The following is a 21,219-nucleotide window of genomic DNA, read 5'->3' on the forward strand; positions in this document are numbered from 1 at the left end:
TCTGCCATAGTCGGTCTGATCTAGCCTGTCTCACAACTCTAGATGAGGAATGAAAGTTTTTGTGTCAAACCTGGCACAACCAGTGACAGGGCTTCAGATTTGAGTGTGATAAAGTTATTAGTGGCTTACAAAGTGGCTGCCTAGCAGCTGAAAGATTACTCCTGAGTGCAAGCTTAGCTGAGGCACGAGTTTATCAAGTTACCGAGAAGCAAAGGGCACAGTTTCATTGTTGCTTTAAGTCAGTTTAACCTGGTACATAGGTTAGGAAGAAGAAAATGTCCTACTCAGCAATTAGTGCAACTCAGAGGTGTTCACCTCTGTTCCTCCCTTGTGCGGGTACTGGTCATCAAGCAAAAGCATAATGAATCAGGTCTATGGCTTTATCTTACCTCAGATATCCCAGAACAAATGAAAACAAATGAGATGTCTGGTTTGAAATGAAATTAGTTCCTTAATCCTGTTTATGTCACGGTTGTGCAAATGCTTACAAGAAAAGTGAGGACAAGAAAGTAGGAGGCAGGAGGAAAACTGTACTTTGTCCTCTCTGGTGCTACGGACCCAGTGATCATGAACCTTCACCTTTAGGGGACTGTAGTCCTCTCACTGGGCACACCTGCAGTGTGACACATGTTCCTGATTGTGTGACAGAGGAATTCATATAGAAGTACTGAACCCTCATCTTCCCCCTTTCCCTCTCTCCAGCTGTCCTTAATTGCAAGGTAAAACACACTGGATTAAACTTCTCCTATTAAATCTTAGTGAAGGGACAGTTAGGTTTACACTATGAGTCAGTGTCTCTGAGGTGGCTCAATACAAGGAAATCTTTAGTAACAGATATTTATGATCTGTTTTCCCCCCTTACAGTCAGTCAGTCAAGTGTACCTCTGGTAACAACTGTGGAAGCACACTGTTGGGAAAAGGCCCTTAGAAGGGACACTTTGCAAATTATAAAGAAAATGCCTACTCTTACTGTTTTACCCTACTTTTTCTAGATTTTAAGATTTCCTTCCTGCAGGCAGCATCTTTTTTTCAGAGTGCACAACACTATCTGGAACAGTATGAAGAAATCCAGCCTATATACAGAAATGTTTTTATACTCTGTTTGATATTTCCCACTGGCAACATAAACCCATTTATTTCTTGACTCATCCTTTCATTAGCTATAATCCCACTGCATATATTATTCATAAAATAATATGAATTCAGAAATATATATTGGTGGCCATTTTTTAATCATCCTCAAATCAATCCGATTTTCCCACCAGGTGGGTTTGTTTGTTTGGTTTTTTTTTAATTAATTTTCTACTAAGGCTCATTTCATTTCATTTTGTATAACCTGGTATGTACAGAGCAGGACAAGGAAAATATTTGAGTCTATTTATATGAAATTAAAAGGAAGTGATATATCCGTGTCTTTTATAGATGGCTTTAATTTTCTCTGTAAAAGCACTATACCACACACAAACTTTTTGCAAAAGCAAAGTATATTTTCCCTGAATGAAAATTCAAACTGCCAAAACATCAACATACCATGTGGGTGTCTTTATAACTCTTTACCACATACCAATTCTCTGGACCAATTAGAGCCGGCACACACAAGTATTAAGCTCATCAACAGTTGCAATGACCTGAATACAGAAGTATAGCAAAAAATTTAAATAAAATTGAGACTCCATGCTTTGCAATGATATAACCTAACTCCAATGGGTACCACAGTTTGGTAGGCACAAACTGGCCCCGTAGCTGAGGTCCCACTCTACTACGGCATGTATAGTATGAACTTAGGCAAGTCATTTGTACTCTGTGCGTATTTTCTCTAGAGTAAAATAAGGCCTGTAAGACTCTCTAAAATTTCTCCAATATGCAGGAAGAATATTCTTTGCCTTTAGGATTTGTTAGGAGTCCTTCTGACCAGATGATCTCCCTTGGTTATTTCTGCGTCAAGCATGTGGCTTTTGACTGAATCAGATGGTTTAAGTAAGAGTGAATTTATCATGTCCCTTGATCAATTTTTTCTATGTTTAAATACAAACCTTGAGCCTTATTTTAGTCTACATTTGCCTAAATCCAACCCATTCTACAATATTAAAATTCTACTTCTTTCCACAAAAATAATCTTTGCATAGAATATTGATTATCATAATCTAGTAATTACTTTTATATCACACCCACTACAAAATAATTTCTATTTTGGAAGTGCAATTTAGAGATATTGAGCCTCTTTGAATACCAAATGCGAGACAGGACATCTTTCAATATTCAAATTAGTCTCCTATCTCTATCAGTTCCTTGGCCTCTTATTTGGGACATTCAGTTTGGGCACTTTGATTTCTTCAAGATTTCTTCAAGACTGTCTTCCAGATGCAGACAGTCTTTGCCCTAATCAAGATAGAATTATTTTTTAATCTGCCCAAGGCCTTTAAATAAAAGCTGTCTCTTCCAAGTCACTTTTGCTTGCAGCTGAAGAAATACAAAGAGCATTAGGGACATCAGGAGACTAATCTCTACTTAATTTAGTTAATTTCCATTTCTTAAGCTTTGGTTGCCTGTGACCCTTCTAGCTAGAGCTGTTACCCTGGAGGATTTATGTTTTATATATGGTTTATTTCTGCTAGTCCCAGTTTGGGTTCTCTCCATTTCCATTGTCCAAATAAAATTCCTGACAACTTTTGGTTAGCTCTTCTCTGCTTTCCTTTTTCTAACCTCGTCTTACCCACCATGTTCACGTTCCATCTGCTCTTTTTAGCGCTGCCAGTATCTCCTAAATGATGCCAGTCTAGCTGGAGTTGCAATGCTGAAAAAGTCTCAGTCTCTAGAAAATACCACTTCCACCTATACAAATTAGCTATACTTATCTGCTTGCTCTCTTTGTCTGCATGTTGAGGAAGAAAGTAACCAATCAGGCTTCTGTAGGAGCCAGACAGACTTCTCTCTTTCTCACCTAACTTCCGTCCAGTACTTTTTTTTGTACAGAATTAGTATGGAGAATGGATATAGCAGAGCCCTGATCTGAGTCTTTGCATCTCTTTTTGTTACCCCTAGCAAAATTATGTCAGACAGGGAGGCAACATGGAATAAAATGGCCCTTAAGATGTCCTTTAATTCATGGTCCTGCTTTGTTAGGTTCATATGAAGAGAACATAAGAGCGGTGTTTTGCCAAGATAACCAACAATTTTAGAGAGTTCAGGTCTCCTGCTGTACCACAAACCTGACTTTTCTACCAGGAATTTTGTCACTCCATGAAAGGACCGACTAATTACATCAGCATTTTGTCTCTCTGCATGTAGCCTTAGTTCTGCAGTCCTAAACTCTTCCAAGGTTGCACCTACCGAGAAAAGAATAGGAAACAAGTACACATTTTTCAAAATACTAAAAGGAAATAACTTACATCACTGCTTTTAAGGAAGAAAAGAAAAAATGCTATCTACTGTAAGTGGATCAACTGCTGAGGATGGAAGAACTGATTTCTCTCTGTCATGGAAATGACATGCCTCTTATTGGATAAAACAACTGTCTCTGTAGACCAAGGCACATGGAAGAATTGATCCATCATAGCTGTTCAGATGTGTTCTCTTTGCCTATAGGAAAGTATAGCACTGCATGAAGGAGAAAATATTTGATGCTAACTGCAACTTCACCCAATCACTTTATTATCAAGCAGAATAAAATCTTAATCTTTCAAAGCATCAAAAAACCCCCCCAAGTACAATATAAATGCACAGGACAGAGTAAGGAAAATGTGACTCTTAAAGCCTTGAAGGATGTTTCTGAGATTTCTACGGTGGCATACAGATATGTTTGATGAAACAGATTTCAGTCAAGATGATATGGTTTTTGCTGGCTAACAGAGAGAACTGCTCCCAAACAACTCAATGAATTGTGCAATGTATCTTGTGCATCAGTACAACTCATCATGTAAGTAATTAGCGGCGTGCTATCTCATCTAAATCTACAGATCAGCTGCAAGAGCAGACAATTCAGTGCTCCTGTTACTGCTACAAAAAGCTTGATACCTAATGTGGGAACCACACTGCAAATGAAGGAATCCAAAAGAAAGAATCCAAAAGTACATATGTTCATTTCCATGGAAATGCTTCGCATTTGCATTGTGCTTGAAAGATTACTGGCCTAAGGATTTTTATTGGAAGCGCTTATGCAACAGCAACACTTAACTCATCCAGAGATGATGCTGCATTTCAGGGCATGTCATGCAAAGCTATTTCAGGCGAATGACGACTTTTAGCTCTGAACCTTGTGCTAATCAGCCCTCCGGATTTTCAGAATGTGACTGCTCAGCATTTTCTAAAAATCAGGCCCCAGGAAGTACCTCACGTTGAACATTCCAAAGTTAGGGTATGGATCATCACCAGATTTTAAAAACCTGATCCAACTCATATCTCTGCCACCTTTCTAAATTATTACCATGTTCCCATAACTAAAGTATCTACATACCTCTAACAACCCTATGCTGCAGAGAAGAGCTATCTCAGCTCCCATCTGCAACTGCTGGGAAAATAAGGCACTAATAGGCAGAGTATCTTACCCAAGGCATGAGTAAAAGCCAGGCAGGGGAAAGATTGGAGTACACTCTCCCACACACCACCCCTCCTCAAGCTAAATTACTACTTTATAGTCTATGTGTTTTTAATGATTAAATATTAATTTCTTCATTATGTTCTCTAATGATTACAGAGTTTCTGTTCAAACTTTCTTGTGATAACTGCATCTGAAGCCTTGATACTGTTTAAATTTATCCATCCGAAAGCTTCAGCTAAACATTACTCAGATGAGAGTCTTTCTAGACAGGGTCGATGAAATTAACTGAAGAAGAGAGTCACAAATAAAGATTTCAACCAAAAGTAATACCTGCATTGTTAAGAGTTGACAAGGTGTATGATCATAGTGATGTTTTCATAAATTAAATTTTTGGATTCTAAAAAAAGAACCAAGATTTTAGCCCTATTCTATTTTGATGAGTGTGAGAGGGTTTTTATGTGGTGGGATATACGTAAAAACTCTTGGTTTTATGGCTCAAAACAAGAATAAAGTCTAGCAGCAGATCCTGGGATAAAGATCCTGATACTCCTGAGTACGTGCATTTCTGAGATAACTTGAGTTCCTGAACAGGCAGTTACTAATTAGAAGGGGAAAGGGGGAAGTCCAGTCGGTGGCCTATGCTGAGGAGGAGAAACAGTTGAGCCAAGATCTCAATCAAAGTGCAATTTACTTATCTCTTTAAAGCATTTCTATCTCTCATAACTGATAAATGAATCCAGTGACCCCTCCCTGAACTTGATGTTGATACTCACTTCCTACCAGTATCTTCTGATTGAGTATCGGGTCCTCTTTCTTCATTTAAAAGATACCTGCATCTGCTTTCCCTGCACCATTTTTCCACTTCCCCCTGGCACATTCAGGTGAACAAACACAAAGGCATCAGGGAAAGGATTTGAGGATTGAAAGAAAGAGTTGAGCAGAAACAGCTCAGACACAGGGAAAACTGAGAGTGTTTCGGAAGGTTCTCAATTTTGCTTTCCAAACACATCTAGTAGTTGACTTGAAAATGTCAATATGAACTCTTCCCATACTGCAGCCTTTAAGCTTTCTGCCTCTGAGTTGATGAGCAGACATACAACCCTGCTCTGACACACAGATAACGGGACAAACTTTGCGAGAGAAAAATGGAAAGGAGCAGCTGAGGATGGGTAACAGCTTCCATTGGGTTTACATGATGAGGTTTTGGTAGTTAGGGGACTACAGGCATGCCTTCTGTCAGAAGGTGTCAGAAACTGTCCCCATGTCGGACAGCACTTGTTCCAACTGGCTGCAAGACAGACCTGCTGCTGGCCAAAGCTGAGCCCATCAGTGACCTTAGTAGACGTCTGGGATTACATATCTAAGAAGAGGGTAAAAAAAGCTGCCCAACAGCACTGGGAGAGAGGAGTGAGAATGTGTTCAACAAGAGTGCAGACACTAAGGTCAGTGAAGAAGCTAATTCTGGAGAAAGACACTTTACTGACAACAGACCTGACAAGTTTTTGGACTCAGATAGCTTATACCTTCTACCTCAGGTGTTTCCACTCCCTAGCTGATGTTCAACCAGCCATGGTGTGACCACACTCTAATGCAAGTGTGAAAATCCTTGGTAAGAAATTGAAGGAAGGGGAACAGGACAGAGCAGCGGAAAACATGACCATTCACAACCAGCTACAAATGTTTCTGAAAGTGAGGAGGAATGACTGAGGTCTTTAATCAATTTCTATCTATCTATCCCTCACAACCATACCAATTGCTGAGCAGAGGTTGCAGTCAGGTCACAGAGAGAGAATGATTTACATTTATGGAATTTAAAAGCATATTCAGCTTCTCTGCAGCACTGCAGGCCTTTGCTTTTTGTAGGCTTGCATAGGAACTCAGTACTGAAGTGGATAACTCCACATTTGGAAAGCATTACACACATGTAAAACCAAGACATTGCATGCAACTTTATCCCCAGGATTCAAAAAAACTAAAAGAAAGCCAACACTTTTTTTAGCTTTCAAGAAGAAAATTTCTGCTGATCTCCACCACTGATTGACATGCTTTTTTTTTCCCACAGCATTTTTGAACGATGGTTAAGAAGACACAGGCCCATGCTAGAAGTTTACCCAGCAGCCAATGCACCAATTGGGCACAATCGAGAAAATTACATGGTCCCCTTCATTCCTCTTTACAGAAATGGAGAATTTTTTAAATCCTCAAGAGAGCTGGGGTATGACTATGAGTATCTGCAAGAACCAGGTAATATTTTAATTTTGGGTAAATGTAAAATGTAACATTTTTTGCCTATAACCTAGAATATGACTGTCAAATGAGAAGATAAAAAATCCCTTTGTTCCAGATTTTTTCCTGAGTATAGTCCCACATTGTACCTTCTTGTTTTCACATTTCTGGTCTGATACAGAATCCACATACTACTATTAGAAAAGATCCAACCAAAAATCAGTCATTGATATTAATATTATCCATCCTAGCCTATTAATAGCAGAATCTGACTCAGATGATCAGCTGGTGATCAGAACTGAAGAGCAAAAGTGCTGGATTTTGATCCTGCCATTTGCCCAGCTCAGCTGTTAAGTGCAGCACCAACAAGTGGGATTTTCAGTTTTCTGGACATGGTTCGAAGGAATGCAGATTCAAAACTCTCTTTATGGATTATAAATGTAATCTGATCCTTTAAATACCCACAGTAAAATTAATTGCAGCACCAAAGACTACACAAGGTCTGTGCAGCACTTAAAACAGTGATCCATTGACTTTGTGCTTGCCCTATGGTTGCTTATAGGAACACAACTTAATAATTTACTATGTTCATTTCAAACAAAATAATTTTGTGCTGTTTATTGACAGTTTTGACATACACTGTTATTCAGAGGTGGTTTTTACTTAGGCTTCGTGGCTGTCCTTGAGCAAAGGGAGGAGAGAGGCTCTTGAGGCTGTAGCTGACGGGGAACCTCAGGTACACCATGGTAATGGTTTGAGAGCCCCAAAATCCAATTTTCGAGTCCAAACCCCCCTCCCACATCTCAGCCCAGTGTGAGATGAGTTTTCCAGACACCACACAAGACTCAAAATGGGAAGGGATTATATTACAATGACTTTACAAATAAATATTACAATACATCATATACAATCATAACTATCTTTTCTATGATAAAGCAGTATTTACAATGGATCAAATCTCTTCTTCCTCCAAACAAAAGTCCAGGAGGGAAGAAGGAAGAGATCCTTTCCACTCTCAGAGCAGCAGTGTCTCTAGGGTATCAGTCTCTCTCTCTCTCTTTCTCTTCCATGCAGCAGCTGTAGCTGGATCACTTTTCATTACACACGAGGGGGGTCTCCAAGCCCCTCTCGGCCCTTCAACTCCAAGCCAGGGTCTTCCTCTTCCGTGGGCTGTGTTCACTGGGACAAAGGTCACTTCACCACGTCATATCACGAAGTACAGGAGTATTCGTGACAGTCCCTGTCTTCAGGGGATTCAAATTCCCTTGCAGAGCTCCGTGCTCTGATCTCAGGCTGCTAGCTTAGCTTAGCAGCAGTGGGTGGGGGAAAGCCCTCCTCCACATGCCTTCAGCCGTCCCGGTCTAGCTCCGGGATGCCTTGAGCTTCTCAGTTCCTCTCTGTAGTGCTGTAGCACTCCAAGACTCTTCTCAAGTAAGAGTCCATCATCCTCCTCCTCTCTAGGAGGTCTCAGAGGGGTTTGGGGAGTTTGTTTCAGTTCTTACCCAAACTCTCTCTCTCTCTCTCTGTAGAGGTTAGTTCTGCTCTGTCTCCATCAGACATTTCTGTGTGTCTCTCCTCCTTGGCTCCAATGCTTGTTTGCTGCTCCTTATCTTCTGGCTCTTTGCCACTGTTCTCCGTACGCTGCTCCTGCTGCTGCTCACGGTGGAGGAGAAAAAACTCCCAGCTTCTCAGCTACAGATACTTAGCCCAGTCTAACGCTGTTCCAAGTGCCTATAGCCCCCCAGCCAGGGGCTGGGGGGGGCCCAGCCCCCAGTGGGGCTCCAGGCCCCTTCTCATCGTGGCCTCAGAACATTGCCACCTCTCCAACAACAACTACAACTACAACTAACCTTCTTTTCCGGTCTGGGTGATATGTTTATATTTTGCAGAAGTGCTCATTGGCTCAGCCCCAAGGGTAACCACCCCCTTGGGGTTTACCATTTTATAACTTCAGGGGGAAAACTGTTTTTCCCCCCACCACACCATAGTAAGTCCACAGTGATGGAATTCATAGATTCTTTTGAGTAGTGCGCATTTCCTTATTGTTTAAGGGAAAGGTTTAGTTCTCTTAAAATAAAAATGGTTCCTTGAACTGAAATTGTTCAGATACTTTGGCACAATCGTTTATAGAACTGAGCCATTGCAATGATCTCTCATCTTCAACACTGCCAAAAGCTCCCTGTGATGTGGGATGCAGCCATCCTTGCAGAGTACTGGCCACTGAACAGGTAGGTTACTGGGCATGTTTGCTTTTCCTGTTTGAGGCAGAAAACATTCTGTGAACTTGTCCCTTCAGTTAAAAGGTAATTAAGAATTGAAAGTCCAATAATGTTATAGCAATATCACCAGATATATTTTAGCATCTCTAGCTTTGTCATAGCTTGATTTTTGTCTTTATCAAAAGAATATCAGGTCTCGGGGCACCTGCTAATGGCAGTATGTGTTTACTGCAAACTTGATAAACTGTCCAATCGTGCACTTAGCTTATTTGCTCACATTTTGTAAAAATCTAGCTTGTGTTTTTTACAGTCATCTAGAAAACTAATTTTTTGTCTGTTTTATGTGTAATGAAAGAAATCTGCAGCTCTCCAGTACAATTGTTTAAGGTCATTTTAGTACTATAACCAAGATACAGCAGTCACTTTTTCTCCTAACATATCATAAACACAGACTGAAAAAAATCTAATAAATATTTCAAATATATTTTCAAAACTATAGTTTTAGTTGTTTTAGTAGTATTTTGCCTTTTTGTTCTTGATGCTATAATTTAATTTCAGATCAAGACCAGAAATACTTATTCATACATTTTAATGAAAGCCATTAGTTTCCTAAACTCATACTGTTGTTAGAATTGTAGCACTCAGACAAAGTTCCAAATATCATGACTTTCAGGAATTCTAAATCCTGAAATGATACCGCAAAAGGAAGCAAATTATAAGCTACTTACCATTTAACAATTCACTTCTGTTTCCTCCTGGACTCTTCCTTTTTTCCAGGGGAGAGCACAGTCCTCAGAAAATGAAAACCTTAATAAATTCTGCCCATGTTTTTAGCACAGAAGTAAGGAAAGAAGTTCCCTAATTATTTTGAAAGATCAACACAAAGAATGAAATTCAATGCTGTTCAGAAAGCCCAGATAATCCTCAAATGTCGCTCAATTCCTTGTTAATCTCACTGAGATGAGAACTTGAGCTATTTCTTGTCTGAAGAGAAGAACTGGTTATAAATGGAAAATGGCTGGCCTCTCAAAATGCAGATACAGATTTTCTTGCTACTCTAGTGTTTAAATACAGACAAGATAGCAATGCTAGATTCCTTGTCAGAGGAACGTGGGCATAAACAGAAACTTCTTGATACCTGAAGCAGGAAAGCCTGCTGACTCTCCCTGAAAGTTCCTGTGTACTCAAGGGAGAAGAGAAAGACTGTGATTGGCAACCAGGAGTTACTGGACAAATAGGGAAAAATTAGAGGAAAAAAAAAAATCAATAGCAAAGATCTGGCAGCATTTCTGCAGATCTTCCAAAGGAGGAAGAAGAGAAAAGGCAAAGGAAGAGGACATGATAGAGTCAGGGATGAGCACACAAGATCTGACTCTATGCTGGTCTAAAGACCTGGCTTGTTTGCTTTTAAAGAAAATGGTTTAGGAGTGATTATGGTGGTGCTGGGCTGACAGTTGGACTAGATGGTCTTGAAGGTCTCTTCCAACCTGGATGATTCTTTGACTCTGCAGCCATTTTGAGTTACAGTACCAGCAACTCTGGAGATATGAAGCACAACTACACAGAGCATGATGAGGTTGGTTACAAGAAATAAAACTTGGAAAGAATTCAATGACAAAATGGCATTTTAATGCTAAATTATACTGTTGTTGTGTCCCTGAGGAAAAACCGATGCCTGGAACTCTGCTTTCCACTCCAAAGCAAATCTGTGTGTGACAGTATTTGATTTTAACTGTAACTTCATTTATTTCTATATGTACGACAGTGCTAAAACAGAAGTGATCACAGTGTTTATAGAAATCCACCCCTCAGGAACCAAAGGCACATGTCAGAGTGTAGTTACTGGGGAGCTGCTCTGAACAGAAGCCAGAGCAGACACCCAGCTTTCCCTGACATGAGAACTATGAGCTGTAAAACTACCACAACCCTCACAGCTTACTGAAAACGAGCACTAGTTAGCATCAATAAAAAGATTTGGAAGATTAACGGCACCACCTAGCAACAGCTGTCAAAACAATTTACTGTGTCAAGAGCTATTCCAAGAGCTTATATTTCAGGGACTGGACTAAGTCTTTTCTATATTTTTTCCTTCTTTCAGAAATGAAAACAGATAATTTACAGATGCAGTCTTGACTTTTCCCCAGAAAGTCTCCCTCTTCCAATGAGAACAATATTATAGAACCATAGAATCATTTAGGTTGGAAAAGGCCTTTAAAATCATCAAATCCAACATAAAATGACCACTGACAGTCAAAATCATTTCTCTTAGCACCATGTCTACATGATTTTTGAACACTTCCAGGGATGATGACTCCACCACTTTCCTGGGAAGCCTGTTCCAGTGCTTTACAACCCTTTCCACAAAGGAATTCTTCCTAATATCCAATCTAACCCTCCCCTGCCACAACTTCAGGTCATTTCCTCTTGTCTAGAAGTTACCTGGGAGAAGAGACTGATCCCCAGTTCGCTTCAACCTCCTTTCATGTTGTTATAAAGAGAAGGCCCCCTGAGACTCCTTTTCTCCAGGCTAAACAACCCCAGCTCACTCAGTCACTCGTTATAAGACTTGTGCTCCAAACCCTTCACCAGCTCTGTTACCCTTCTCAGGACACACTCCAGCAGTGGTTTGATGACCACTACATGAGTAGCTAGGTAAACCACTTTTCATTTTTTTTTAAAAACAGACAACTACCCAATTATAAACCTAAGAATCTGACCATCAGTTTTAATTTCTGGACACTAAGTAAGTGTGTTTCTTAACTAAGGATCTTTGAGACTCAGGTCAAAGCAAAGAATGACTACAATGACTACAATGCAGAAAGCCAGGTTGCTCCTGCATGTGTTTCAGGAGGATCCATAGCTCAGATCCAGTGTCATATTGCAGCTCATTTCTATGTCTGGCTCTTCAGCAATTTGACTGCAAAATCCCATCCAGGTCAGTAGAAAATATGGCAGCTGGCAAATATGATACCTTCAAGAAGAGACTCCCAACTCAGGAGCACACAGTGTTGGCCACAATGTGAAAGGGCAATGTTATGTTCTCAGAGGCTATTATAAAATAGTGACATGCACACAAAAATGTGGATGCTAGGACAATAAAAGGCAATTAAAGGTGGCAAAATGCTGGGTTGGGAAGTGGTTTAGATTTCTAAATTAAATAAAAGATGACAAGAGAGTATTTTGGCCTCTAGTTCTCTTCAGGCATAGATAAGGAGGTGTAGATTCAGGTTAATTAAAACAGAGAGAAATAAAGAAAACAGTAAAAAGAAAGTAAGAACAGATATTTTGATGGTTATATAATGACACTTAATAGAAGAAGAGAAATGTGGATTTAAAAACATTTTTTTCTTCTTTTCCTAAGAGCCTTTTAGAGGTAGAAAACTTTTGGTGAGTTTTTAACATCCTGGTAGCATATAGAGTGTGGTGACATCTGGTATCCTATAGACAGATCTCACCTCTTTTATAAGAAATTTGTATAAGCAAACTTTGAAAGAAAGCTATTATAAAGTGCAAGTGATTTGAGGTTGTCAAATAAAAAATAAATAGTATTGTTTTATAAATACACCCAGGAATATTTGATTTATCTTCTCTCAACACTTCAAAGTAATCTATTTTTTCAGGAATCCATTCTGTGAGTCTGACTATCATTGCCACCAAGTGGGCAGGACAGCAACACGTTACTACACAGAAGTAACAGGCAGAGAAAACTCTAATCAACCTCAGCACTGAAAAATTAATTACAAAGTCATTGTCAGAAATTACTGGATTCTCACTGTTTCTAGAGACAGCCACATGATGAATGATGAGTCATAGTCTTCTGATATCCCACCTGGGGCAGAAGACAAAATTGAAAGGGAGCAGGTTGAGTTTACACCATGAGATACTGTAGCTCGACCATAAACAACCCACTAACACCCATTGCACAGCATCTCTTGCAGTCCAAAAATAGTGGAATATGGATTACAGTCTTCTCCAGACTTTGTCTTGTTGTTGTAAGACATAAAAAAGCACTTTCCAAGCTGTAATAATGAGGACACTCCGATGAAATCTGTGAGAGCTGTGAAATTTTCATCACTACAAAGACAAGTAATCCTGCCCTAAAACCAACTCCAGAACCTGAATCTCATTCAGTTCATCCTCCTAGTTTTGATTGTGGAAGTCTCACTGGTGTTGCCTTTGAATGCTCAGAGGGACACAACCAGCAAAACACAAAGACACAACAAATGGCAGAAATTAACTTGCTCACTAGGATAAGAAAAAAATTGCAAGCTAGAAGTGATAGAAATGTTTGTACTGTCTCAGGGTTTGCTTTAAAACCTAATGCCCTTTAACTACCCAGGTTAGGAGTAGAAATGGGTGTCAAATGCAGTAGTAAGACTGCAAACATATCAGTGGGACTATGGCAATAGATAAATTATAGAATTTTTCTTCGTTTATTTTTTGGTTGGCCAGAGTTTTTATTTCTAATTTGTGTAATTAACCATAGAAAGACTTTACCATCCTGTGGTTTACATAGAAGGAATATCTAAAATATACAAATATTTTTTAAAAGTTTAAATGTTAGGGGATATTTTTAATCTTTGGGATCTATTATATCAATAATATGGTTTGACATTACCACAAAAGGCATATCTGAGGATGTTCAATGATAGATTTGCCATGATATGTTTCCTCAATCATCACGCAAAATCCACATTATTACCCTAAATATAGGAGACACACATTGCTTCACCTTAAAATTACACTGTTGTGGTTTACTACCCTCTCAATGACATTCATCAACCCACATGAAATAGACTGCCTGGCATTTTTAAATTACACTAAAAAAGAACAATCTGATTTATTAAGAACAGGAAGTTATTTGTTGTTGTTACCTAGAACTAACACACTCTTTGAGAACAAGAACATGTCAGGAGCTGAATGTTAAGACCATAGCTGAGATTAGTCGCTGCTAATTTCCCATCAAAAAGAGCAAGAAGGCAAGATATTGGTTTCTGTCAGTGATGGGAGGGTAGCTATCAAGCATCAGCTCAACCTAGCTTCCTTTTGCTTTGTCATAAACATATTGACATGGTGTTCATGGCCGTTTCCAGTGAGGACTATCCTAAACACTGATGTAAAAGGAATGGGATTGGCCTTGGCCAGTCTCCTAATAAAACAGCTATATGTTGTCCCCTTGCTCCCAACTCCCTTGACACTTTTCCCGGGTAGCTATCAGCAAACACAGCTGTTGCACTTTTGGGCCTTGCACAGTTAGAGATAAAGAATCATGATAATGGAATACTTGAAAAGGCAATTTGCAAGATTTTGGTTGAGCAGCCAGTCCAGTCAAAGGTTTTACTGTTGTGTTAGAGTCACAGATTAACAGATCACAGGGTGTTATTCCATCCCTTAACATCCAAAAGTTACCATGGCAACTTTATGATAGTGATGCCAAACAGTTTTGTGAAGCAAAAAGAAACAGGCAGTAGATACCAGAAGATGGCTTTTGGCTTTGAACTAATTACAAAACCAGTATAGACTGAGGCTGAAAGCAAGAGAAGGACATGTCTGATTGATTATCATGATATAATAAAATAGATTAATTTCTTCGAAAAGAGCCTGACATGAAATGTGACATTATGTTTTATTGGGAAGAAGATAGGTCAGACCTCTAAGTAATATTGATGGAGGAGAGAGATGGTTCAAGGACAAAGCACAAATTTAAGATGTCACATAGAAAACCCTCTGTGAAGGACCAGGAATCAGAATGGGAACAATTTCAGAAGTGGAAAAAGATGTACAGCGATTGAAAGGACTTTATGATACAAACTTCACAGTTATTATGTATATATGTAATGTTTGTTTCCCCAGAATTTGTATCTCCTGGGTATGCCCAGGCTTGTCCACTTCCCTGCTTCCCTGATGATTGACTGGAGAACCTGCAGAGAGGAGACAGCCTCCATTCGCCCTTTCCTTCCCCGGTTCCTCCCACAGTCTTTTGCCTGTGCCCCTATCCCAATTTGTTCCCCCATTTGTCTGTCCCATGCTCCACCCCATTTTCTGGCCCTTTCCCTGCCTGAACTGATAAAAAATTCTATGCATGCCTCAATAAAGCATTCCATCTGCACCCTACCTTTTCTCCCGAACCCATCCGTGCTGTGTCACGGCTCCATCCCCCCTTCGAACCGTGGCAACCCTCATATCCTAGACACATTCTGCAAGGAATAGAACTTTGTAATAATTCTCTTTTGCTATGACATTAAAACAGTGTCAAGTTTCTGTTACGTATCAATTTCCTTTTAGCATAATTGTAATTCACTTTAAATAGCTGTATTGTTTCTAATTTGGACATGTTTGTAATATAAACACAAATGAGTGGAGTTAAAAAAAAAATTTGAGTTACAAACTCAAGCACACAAAGTTAAGGTGTGCCAGCATTAAAGTCTATGTAAGCACAACCCACCCTCCACCTCTCCAGGTGAGCATTATCTTTAATTGCACATTATTTTTTCCCCTGACCCTCAAGTCATTCACTACACAGCACAGACAGCATTCATTAAGAAACAGATATCCAATCCTTTTCACTTCTGATTTTTGTTTTCCCAGTTGAGCAGCGTTTAGCTTAATGTGTGATTTATTGCACACTTCTGAATTTCTATCCTGAAGATATTTCCTCTAAGGCTTTTCTTTGGTGATGATCACTACAGCAGCTGAGTCCTGCAGAAATATTAATTCATATTCACAATAAAAAGGATTCTGTTAATGATACTGTCCTCATTTGACAGATGAAAAATGAAGATTAAAGAGATAATGTCCTGTATAGCCAGAGGTTTGTGGAGCTCACTCTGAAACATCAAGAATCTAATTTTTGTGTAATTCTTAGTGTTGTATAGCGTTTATATGTCTAATGAGAATACAAGTAGAAGGCTGAACATGCAGACTCTTGAAAATGCAATCTCAGAATACAAAGTTGGACTAACTGGAAAGCAAGGAACAGAAAAATACCCACCAAACATTCATCAAAGTAAAACTGAGTTGTAGGGACAAACCATATTCAGCCTAAACTCAACCTAAACTGAATAACATCTCAGAAAATTATTCAGACTTCAGTTGTTAAGGACAGCTTAACCCTAAAGGTACTGCAAACCAAAATCATAGAATCATAGAATCATCAGGGTTAGAAGAGACTTTTAAGATCATCAAGTCCACCTGTCACATCACCCAGCACCAGATCCAGACAACTCTTAAACACCTCCAGGGATGGTGATTCCACCACCTCTCTGGGTCATGCTGGACAACCCTAATGGTGAAAATTTTTTTTCTAATATATAATCTGAATCTCCCCTGTCTCAGCTTAAGGCCATTTCTTCTTTTCTCTCTCTGCAGGCACAGTAGATGAGACAGGTCCTTCTTGGCCACCTGGGCGCACTGTTGGCTCATGTTCAGCCCCTGTTAACCAACAGCCACAAGTCCTTTTCTGCCAAAAAGTTCTCGAGTCACTCCTTCCCAAGCCTATAGCGCTGCATGGGATTGTATAACCCAAGTGCAGGACCTGGTACTTCATCTTATTGAACCTCATGCAGTTGTCCCTAGCTCATTGCTCAAGTCTATCCAGGTCTCTCTGTAAAGTCTTCCTACCCTTGAGCAGATTAACATTCCCACCCAACTTCGTGACGTCTGCAAATTTACTGAGGGTGCACTCAATCCTTGCATCCAGATCATCAATAAAGATGTTAAACAGGATTGGCTCCAAAACTGAGAAACACTATTAGTGACTAGCAGCCAACTGGATTTAGGTCCAGTCACTACAACAATTTGGACCTGGACATCCAGCCAGTTTTTTACCCCTCAAAGAGTCCATCCATCCAAGACATGAACAGCCAGTTTTTCTGGGAAGGTGCTGTGGGAGATGGTGTCAGATGCTTAATTGAAGTGCAGATAGACCACATCCACAGCCCTCCCCTCATCCATCTTGTCATAGAAGGAGATCAAGTTGGTCAAGCTTGCCTTTCGTAAATCCATGTTAGCTGGGCTTGATCCCCTGGTTGTCCTGCATGTGTCATGTAATGGCACTCAGGATGATCTCTTCCATAACCTTGCCAGGAACCAAGGTTAGGCTGACAGGCCTGTAGTTCCCCAGATCATCCTTCTGACCCTTCTTGTAGATGGGCCTTACATTTGCCAATTCCCATTCAGCTGGAAATTATTCAGTTAACCAGGACTGCTGGTAGATGATTAAGAGTGGTTTGGAAAGTTCTTTTGGTGGTTCCCTCAATACTATGGCTGGATCCCATTAGGGCCCATGGAATTGTGAGTGTCTAATTGGCATAGCAGGTCACTAGCCATCTCTTCTTGGATTATGGGCCTTCACTCATCTCCCCATCACCAGCTTCCAGCTCAGCTGAGGACAACTGGTCTTGATATTGAAGACTGAGGCAAAGAAGGCATTAAGTACCTCTGTCTTTTCCTCATCTCATCACTGCACTACCCTTTGCATTCAAAAAATTATGGAGACATTCCTTGACTCTCTTCTTTCTGCCAATGTATTTATAGAAACTTTTTTGATTGTCTTTAACTACAGTGGCCAAATCAAGTTCAAGTTGGGCTTTGGCCATTCTAATCTTCTCCCTACACGATGTTGCAACATCTTTGGAGTCCTCACAAATTACCTAATCCTCCTTCCAGAGATGGTAGATTCTCTTGTTTTTCCCTGAGTTCCAGCCTAAGTTCTCCGTTTTTCCAGGCCGACCTTTTTTCCCTGGCAACTTGTTTTCTTATACCCTGGGGCAGCCTGCTGCTAAATATCTAACAGTTTCTTTTTAAAACACATCTAGCCTTCCTGGACTCCTTTTCCCTTCAGGACTGACTACAAAGGGACTCAGTCAATCTCCTAAGCAGGTCAAAGTCTGTCCGCCAGAAGTCCAAGGTGGAAGTTCTGATGGTGCTCCTCCTTCCTTCACAGAGTACAGAAAACGCTGACATTTCATGGTCACTATGCCTAAGATGGCCACTGACCATCACATTACTCACTAGTCCTTCTTTGTTCACAAACACCAGGTCTAGCAGGGCACCTCCTCTGGTATGTTTATTTACCAGTTGTGTTAGGAAGTTGTCTTCCACACACTCCAGGAGCCTCCTAGACTGCTTCCTCTATGCTGTGTATTTCCAGAGAAAACTTCTGGACTTCTGCCAGCCACTTGTAGAATGCCTCATCAGCCTATTTGTCCTCGCTAGCTGGTCTGTAACAGACTCCCACCACAATATCCCACCACAAGGCCCTGTTGACCTTCCCCTTGATCTTCACCCAGAGGTAGTCAACCTTGTCATCTTCATCACTGTCGATTTCAATACATGCAAAACACTCTGTAATATAAGGAGCTACCCCACCAGCTCTTTTTGCTTCACCCGTCTCTTCTAAGGAGCTTATAGCTATCCATTGTAGCACTCCAGTCATGACAGTCATCCTCCCATGTTTCCATGCTGGTGACTACATCATGACTTTCCTGCTGAACAATAGCTTCCAGCTCCTCCTGCTTGCTGCCCACACTGCGTGCATTGGTGTAGATGCACTTCAGCTGGGCTGGTAGTTTGGTCCCTGTCACAGGCCTGCTGCACCTAAGCTCATCTCTAGTCATCCTGGTCTTATCCCTTTCCCCCTTTGAGCCTAGTCTAAAGACCTCTCAATCAGCCCTGCTAATTCCTGGGCCATGATCCTTTACACCCTCTGAGTTAGGTGCACCCCATCTGACATGAGCAGGCCTGGTGCCGTGTAAACCACCTTGTGGTCAAAAAAACCCAAATTCCACCTATGGCACCATGTATTGATCGGCTGAATTTTCCTATTCCTTTTAGCAATTCCCCTTAGCACTGAAGGAATCGAGAAGAATACTATCTGCTCACCTGCTCCTTCAACTAAATGCCCCAGTGTCCTGAAGTCCCATTTTGAACCCTGGGACTTCTTCCTTCAATCTCATCCCTATCCACCTGGAATACTAATAGAGGATAGTAGTCAGAGGGCTGCGCCAAATCAGGCAGTTTCCTGGTTACATCCCTTACCCAGGCCCCAGGGAGGCACCACCTTTTCAGAACACAAAGCATATAACAGCCTACACTCAGAAGCACCATGATCAAAGAGGATATATGAGATTGCTTCTCTGGGCACCAGTGAAAATGCAAGATGATAGGAAGATATTTACAGCCTTTATGGAGGTATACCATACTAAATATGGTCAAGTAATCTAAATCAGTCCAGATGCATAAAGAGCATTCAAAAATAAACCATCATAGTGTTTCCCAGAGAAGGTGCCCATAGAGGTGCTCTTTTTTTTTTCTTTTGTTCTCTACTAGCTAGTAATTACAGCTAATAATAGCAATTAGAGATCCTAATTGGGAGATGTGGATTCAAAATCCTCCTTGGTCCGAGGAGACAGCATTCCCAGTTTTCAAATTCAAGCCAGGTTGTTGGGTGTATTTTGAACCCTGCCCTTTCCAATCTCTATTGCGAAAGGAAAGCCCTCTATGGCAGGATTTTCATGACTCCTTAAGCCTTAGCAAGAAGAACAGAGAGACAGATGCGCACATTCATACCACAAAGCAAAAGGGCAGCTGATTATCTAACAGTGAGAATCTGCCCTGGATTCACCAGAGAAAGAGGATTTCTTGTGCAGAGAGTAACCAGAGAATAATTGTCTACTACCACTTCCCACACAAGAACTATCAAATAAAATGAGCAGGGGGCAGGTTCAAAACTAGTGAAAGGAAGCTTTTTCCCCCATTCAATATATAGTTAAGGCAGGGATCTTATTGCTGCAAAAAGTTGTGATAAAAGTTCAAAGAGCATCTTTAAAAGATGATGGAAGGAAAAAAAGTCCTCCAATGACTATTACATACAATAATATCATGTTTGGTTCAGGAAATCCCTGAGCTGTAAATTATTTGAGGCTGGGTAAGTATTTTGTGAAAGGATTGTAATAGGCTTGACCTTTCCTTAAACTCTCCCTAGTATTCTGCTTCAGTAATTGTTGCCTGCTGAGCTAGCAGGACTTGTGGCCATAGAGTATCAAACTTCTTGTGTCTTATGTTTTGATAAAACCATAAGGAGCACTGGGGACAGTGAATTCTGTTCCTGCCTTTAATATGAAGATTGAGAAACAGACTATAAGGTCTGAAGAGATTTGTTTAAAACAATTTATTACCCTCAAATAATTTCTACCACTGTTCTTCTTTATACTCAGCCTTCCAGTATTATTTATTATACGACTTCCATAAAGTGACTGTACATGGTATCATGTAAAGGGGCCTTTCTTTTTCTATTTGTTTTTTCTAGCCCTTCAGTCTTTCCTAGACTTTTTGACACCTTACCTTCAGCAAGCCCGTCAGATCTGGGCTTGGTTGGTTGGAGCAGCTGCGGTTGGAGGCGTCGTTACTGCTGTGCTCACAGGTCTCCTTAAGGCCTGTCGAAAGAAAAAAAGAGGAACCTCTTCAGAGATACAACCCTTGCTCATAGAAAGTGAAGATTACAACAACATAACTTATCAGTCCAATTTCTAGATGCCTCTGGTAACTCAGTCGTGTTACTAAGGTGCTAATCAAGCATGGAGTGTTTGATGGATGTTTACAAATACCTTGCTGAGATGTGCTGCATGAGCAGGATGGGCAGCCTTGCTCCTCAAGCCTCTTGTAACCTCCAGTGCTGTAATATCTTATCAGATCCACTCCTACAAAAACCTCTCAGATCCAACATAAGCTACCGCGCTACCCAAAGAACACCATGTATTTCCTATGGTTGATTAAATAATGCTCCTATGAAACCAGACCAGCTTGTGTGTTGATGGCTTTAATGTATAATAATTCCCTTTTATTTGTTCTTTCACCATTGTAGGCTCCAATACCGCAGGCCAATCCATGTGTTTGGCACATGGATCTAGTAAGAGGTGTCTGACTGCACAATCTGTGCTACATTCACTCCGTGTTTGAATGTAAGATCAGAAAGAGCCCTTTAGTTCAGTGAGCAAAATATGTGGTGACTCTGAGTAGAGTGAATGTCCCATAGACACATTTTTCTTCTGGGATAGAAGCATTTTCCCTCCAGTTCCCATGTCCTGTTTGCCCTCGATTAAATGTTATCAGCAGAAGAAAGAAGGATTTCAGAAACCACTTCTCACTTGCCTCAAATACTCCAGCTAGTTGCTGTCCTCTATACTATCTTGCATTTGTCTGGGTAGCTGGGAGATTTTTAGGAGACGAAACCTAGTC

General features: G+C 40.5%; 1 protein-coding gene across 1 annotated transcript in view; it reads left to right on the forward strand.

Annotated features, from left to right (window-relative positions):
* TYR (tyrosinase) overlaps positions 1–20,779 on the forward strand; it is a 54,119-nt gene extending 33,340 nt beyond the window's left edge. The window contains exons 4-5 of the mRNA XM_064641176.1: positions 6,600–6,781; positions 20,291–20,779. Coding sequence (XP_064497246.1) covers positions 6,600–6,781; positions 20,291–20,514 — 406 coding nt within the window. The 3' untranslated portion in view covers positions 20,515–20,779. The remainder of the gene's footprint in view (positions 1–6,599; positions 6,782–20,290) is intronic.
* The last annotated feature ends 440 nt before the right edge of the window (positions 20,780–21,219 follow it).

Source organism: Pseudopipra pipra, chromosome 2 (genome assembly GCF_036250125.1).
Source record: "Pseudopipra pipra isolate bDixPip1 chromosome 2, bDixPip1.hap1, whole genome shotgun sequence".
In the NCBI taxonomy this organism is placed as follows: domain Eukaryota; kingdom Metazoa; phylum Chordata; class Aves; order Passeriformes; family Pipridae; genus Pseudopipra; species Pseudopipra pipra.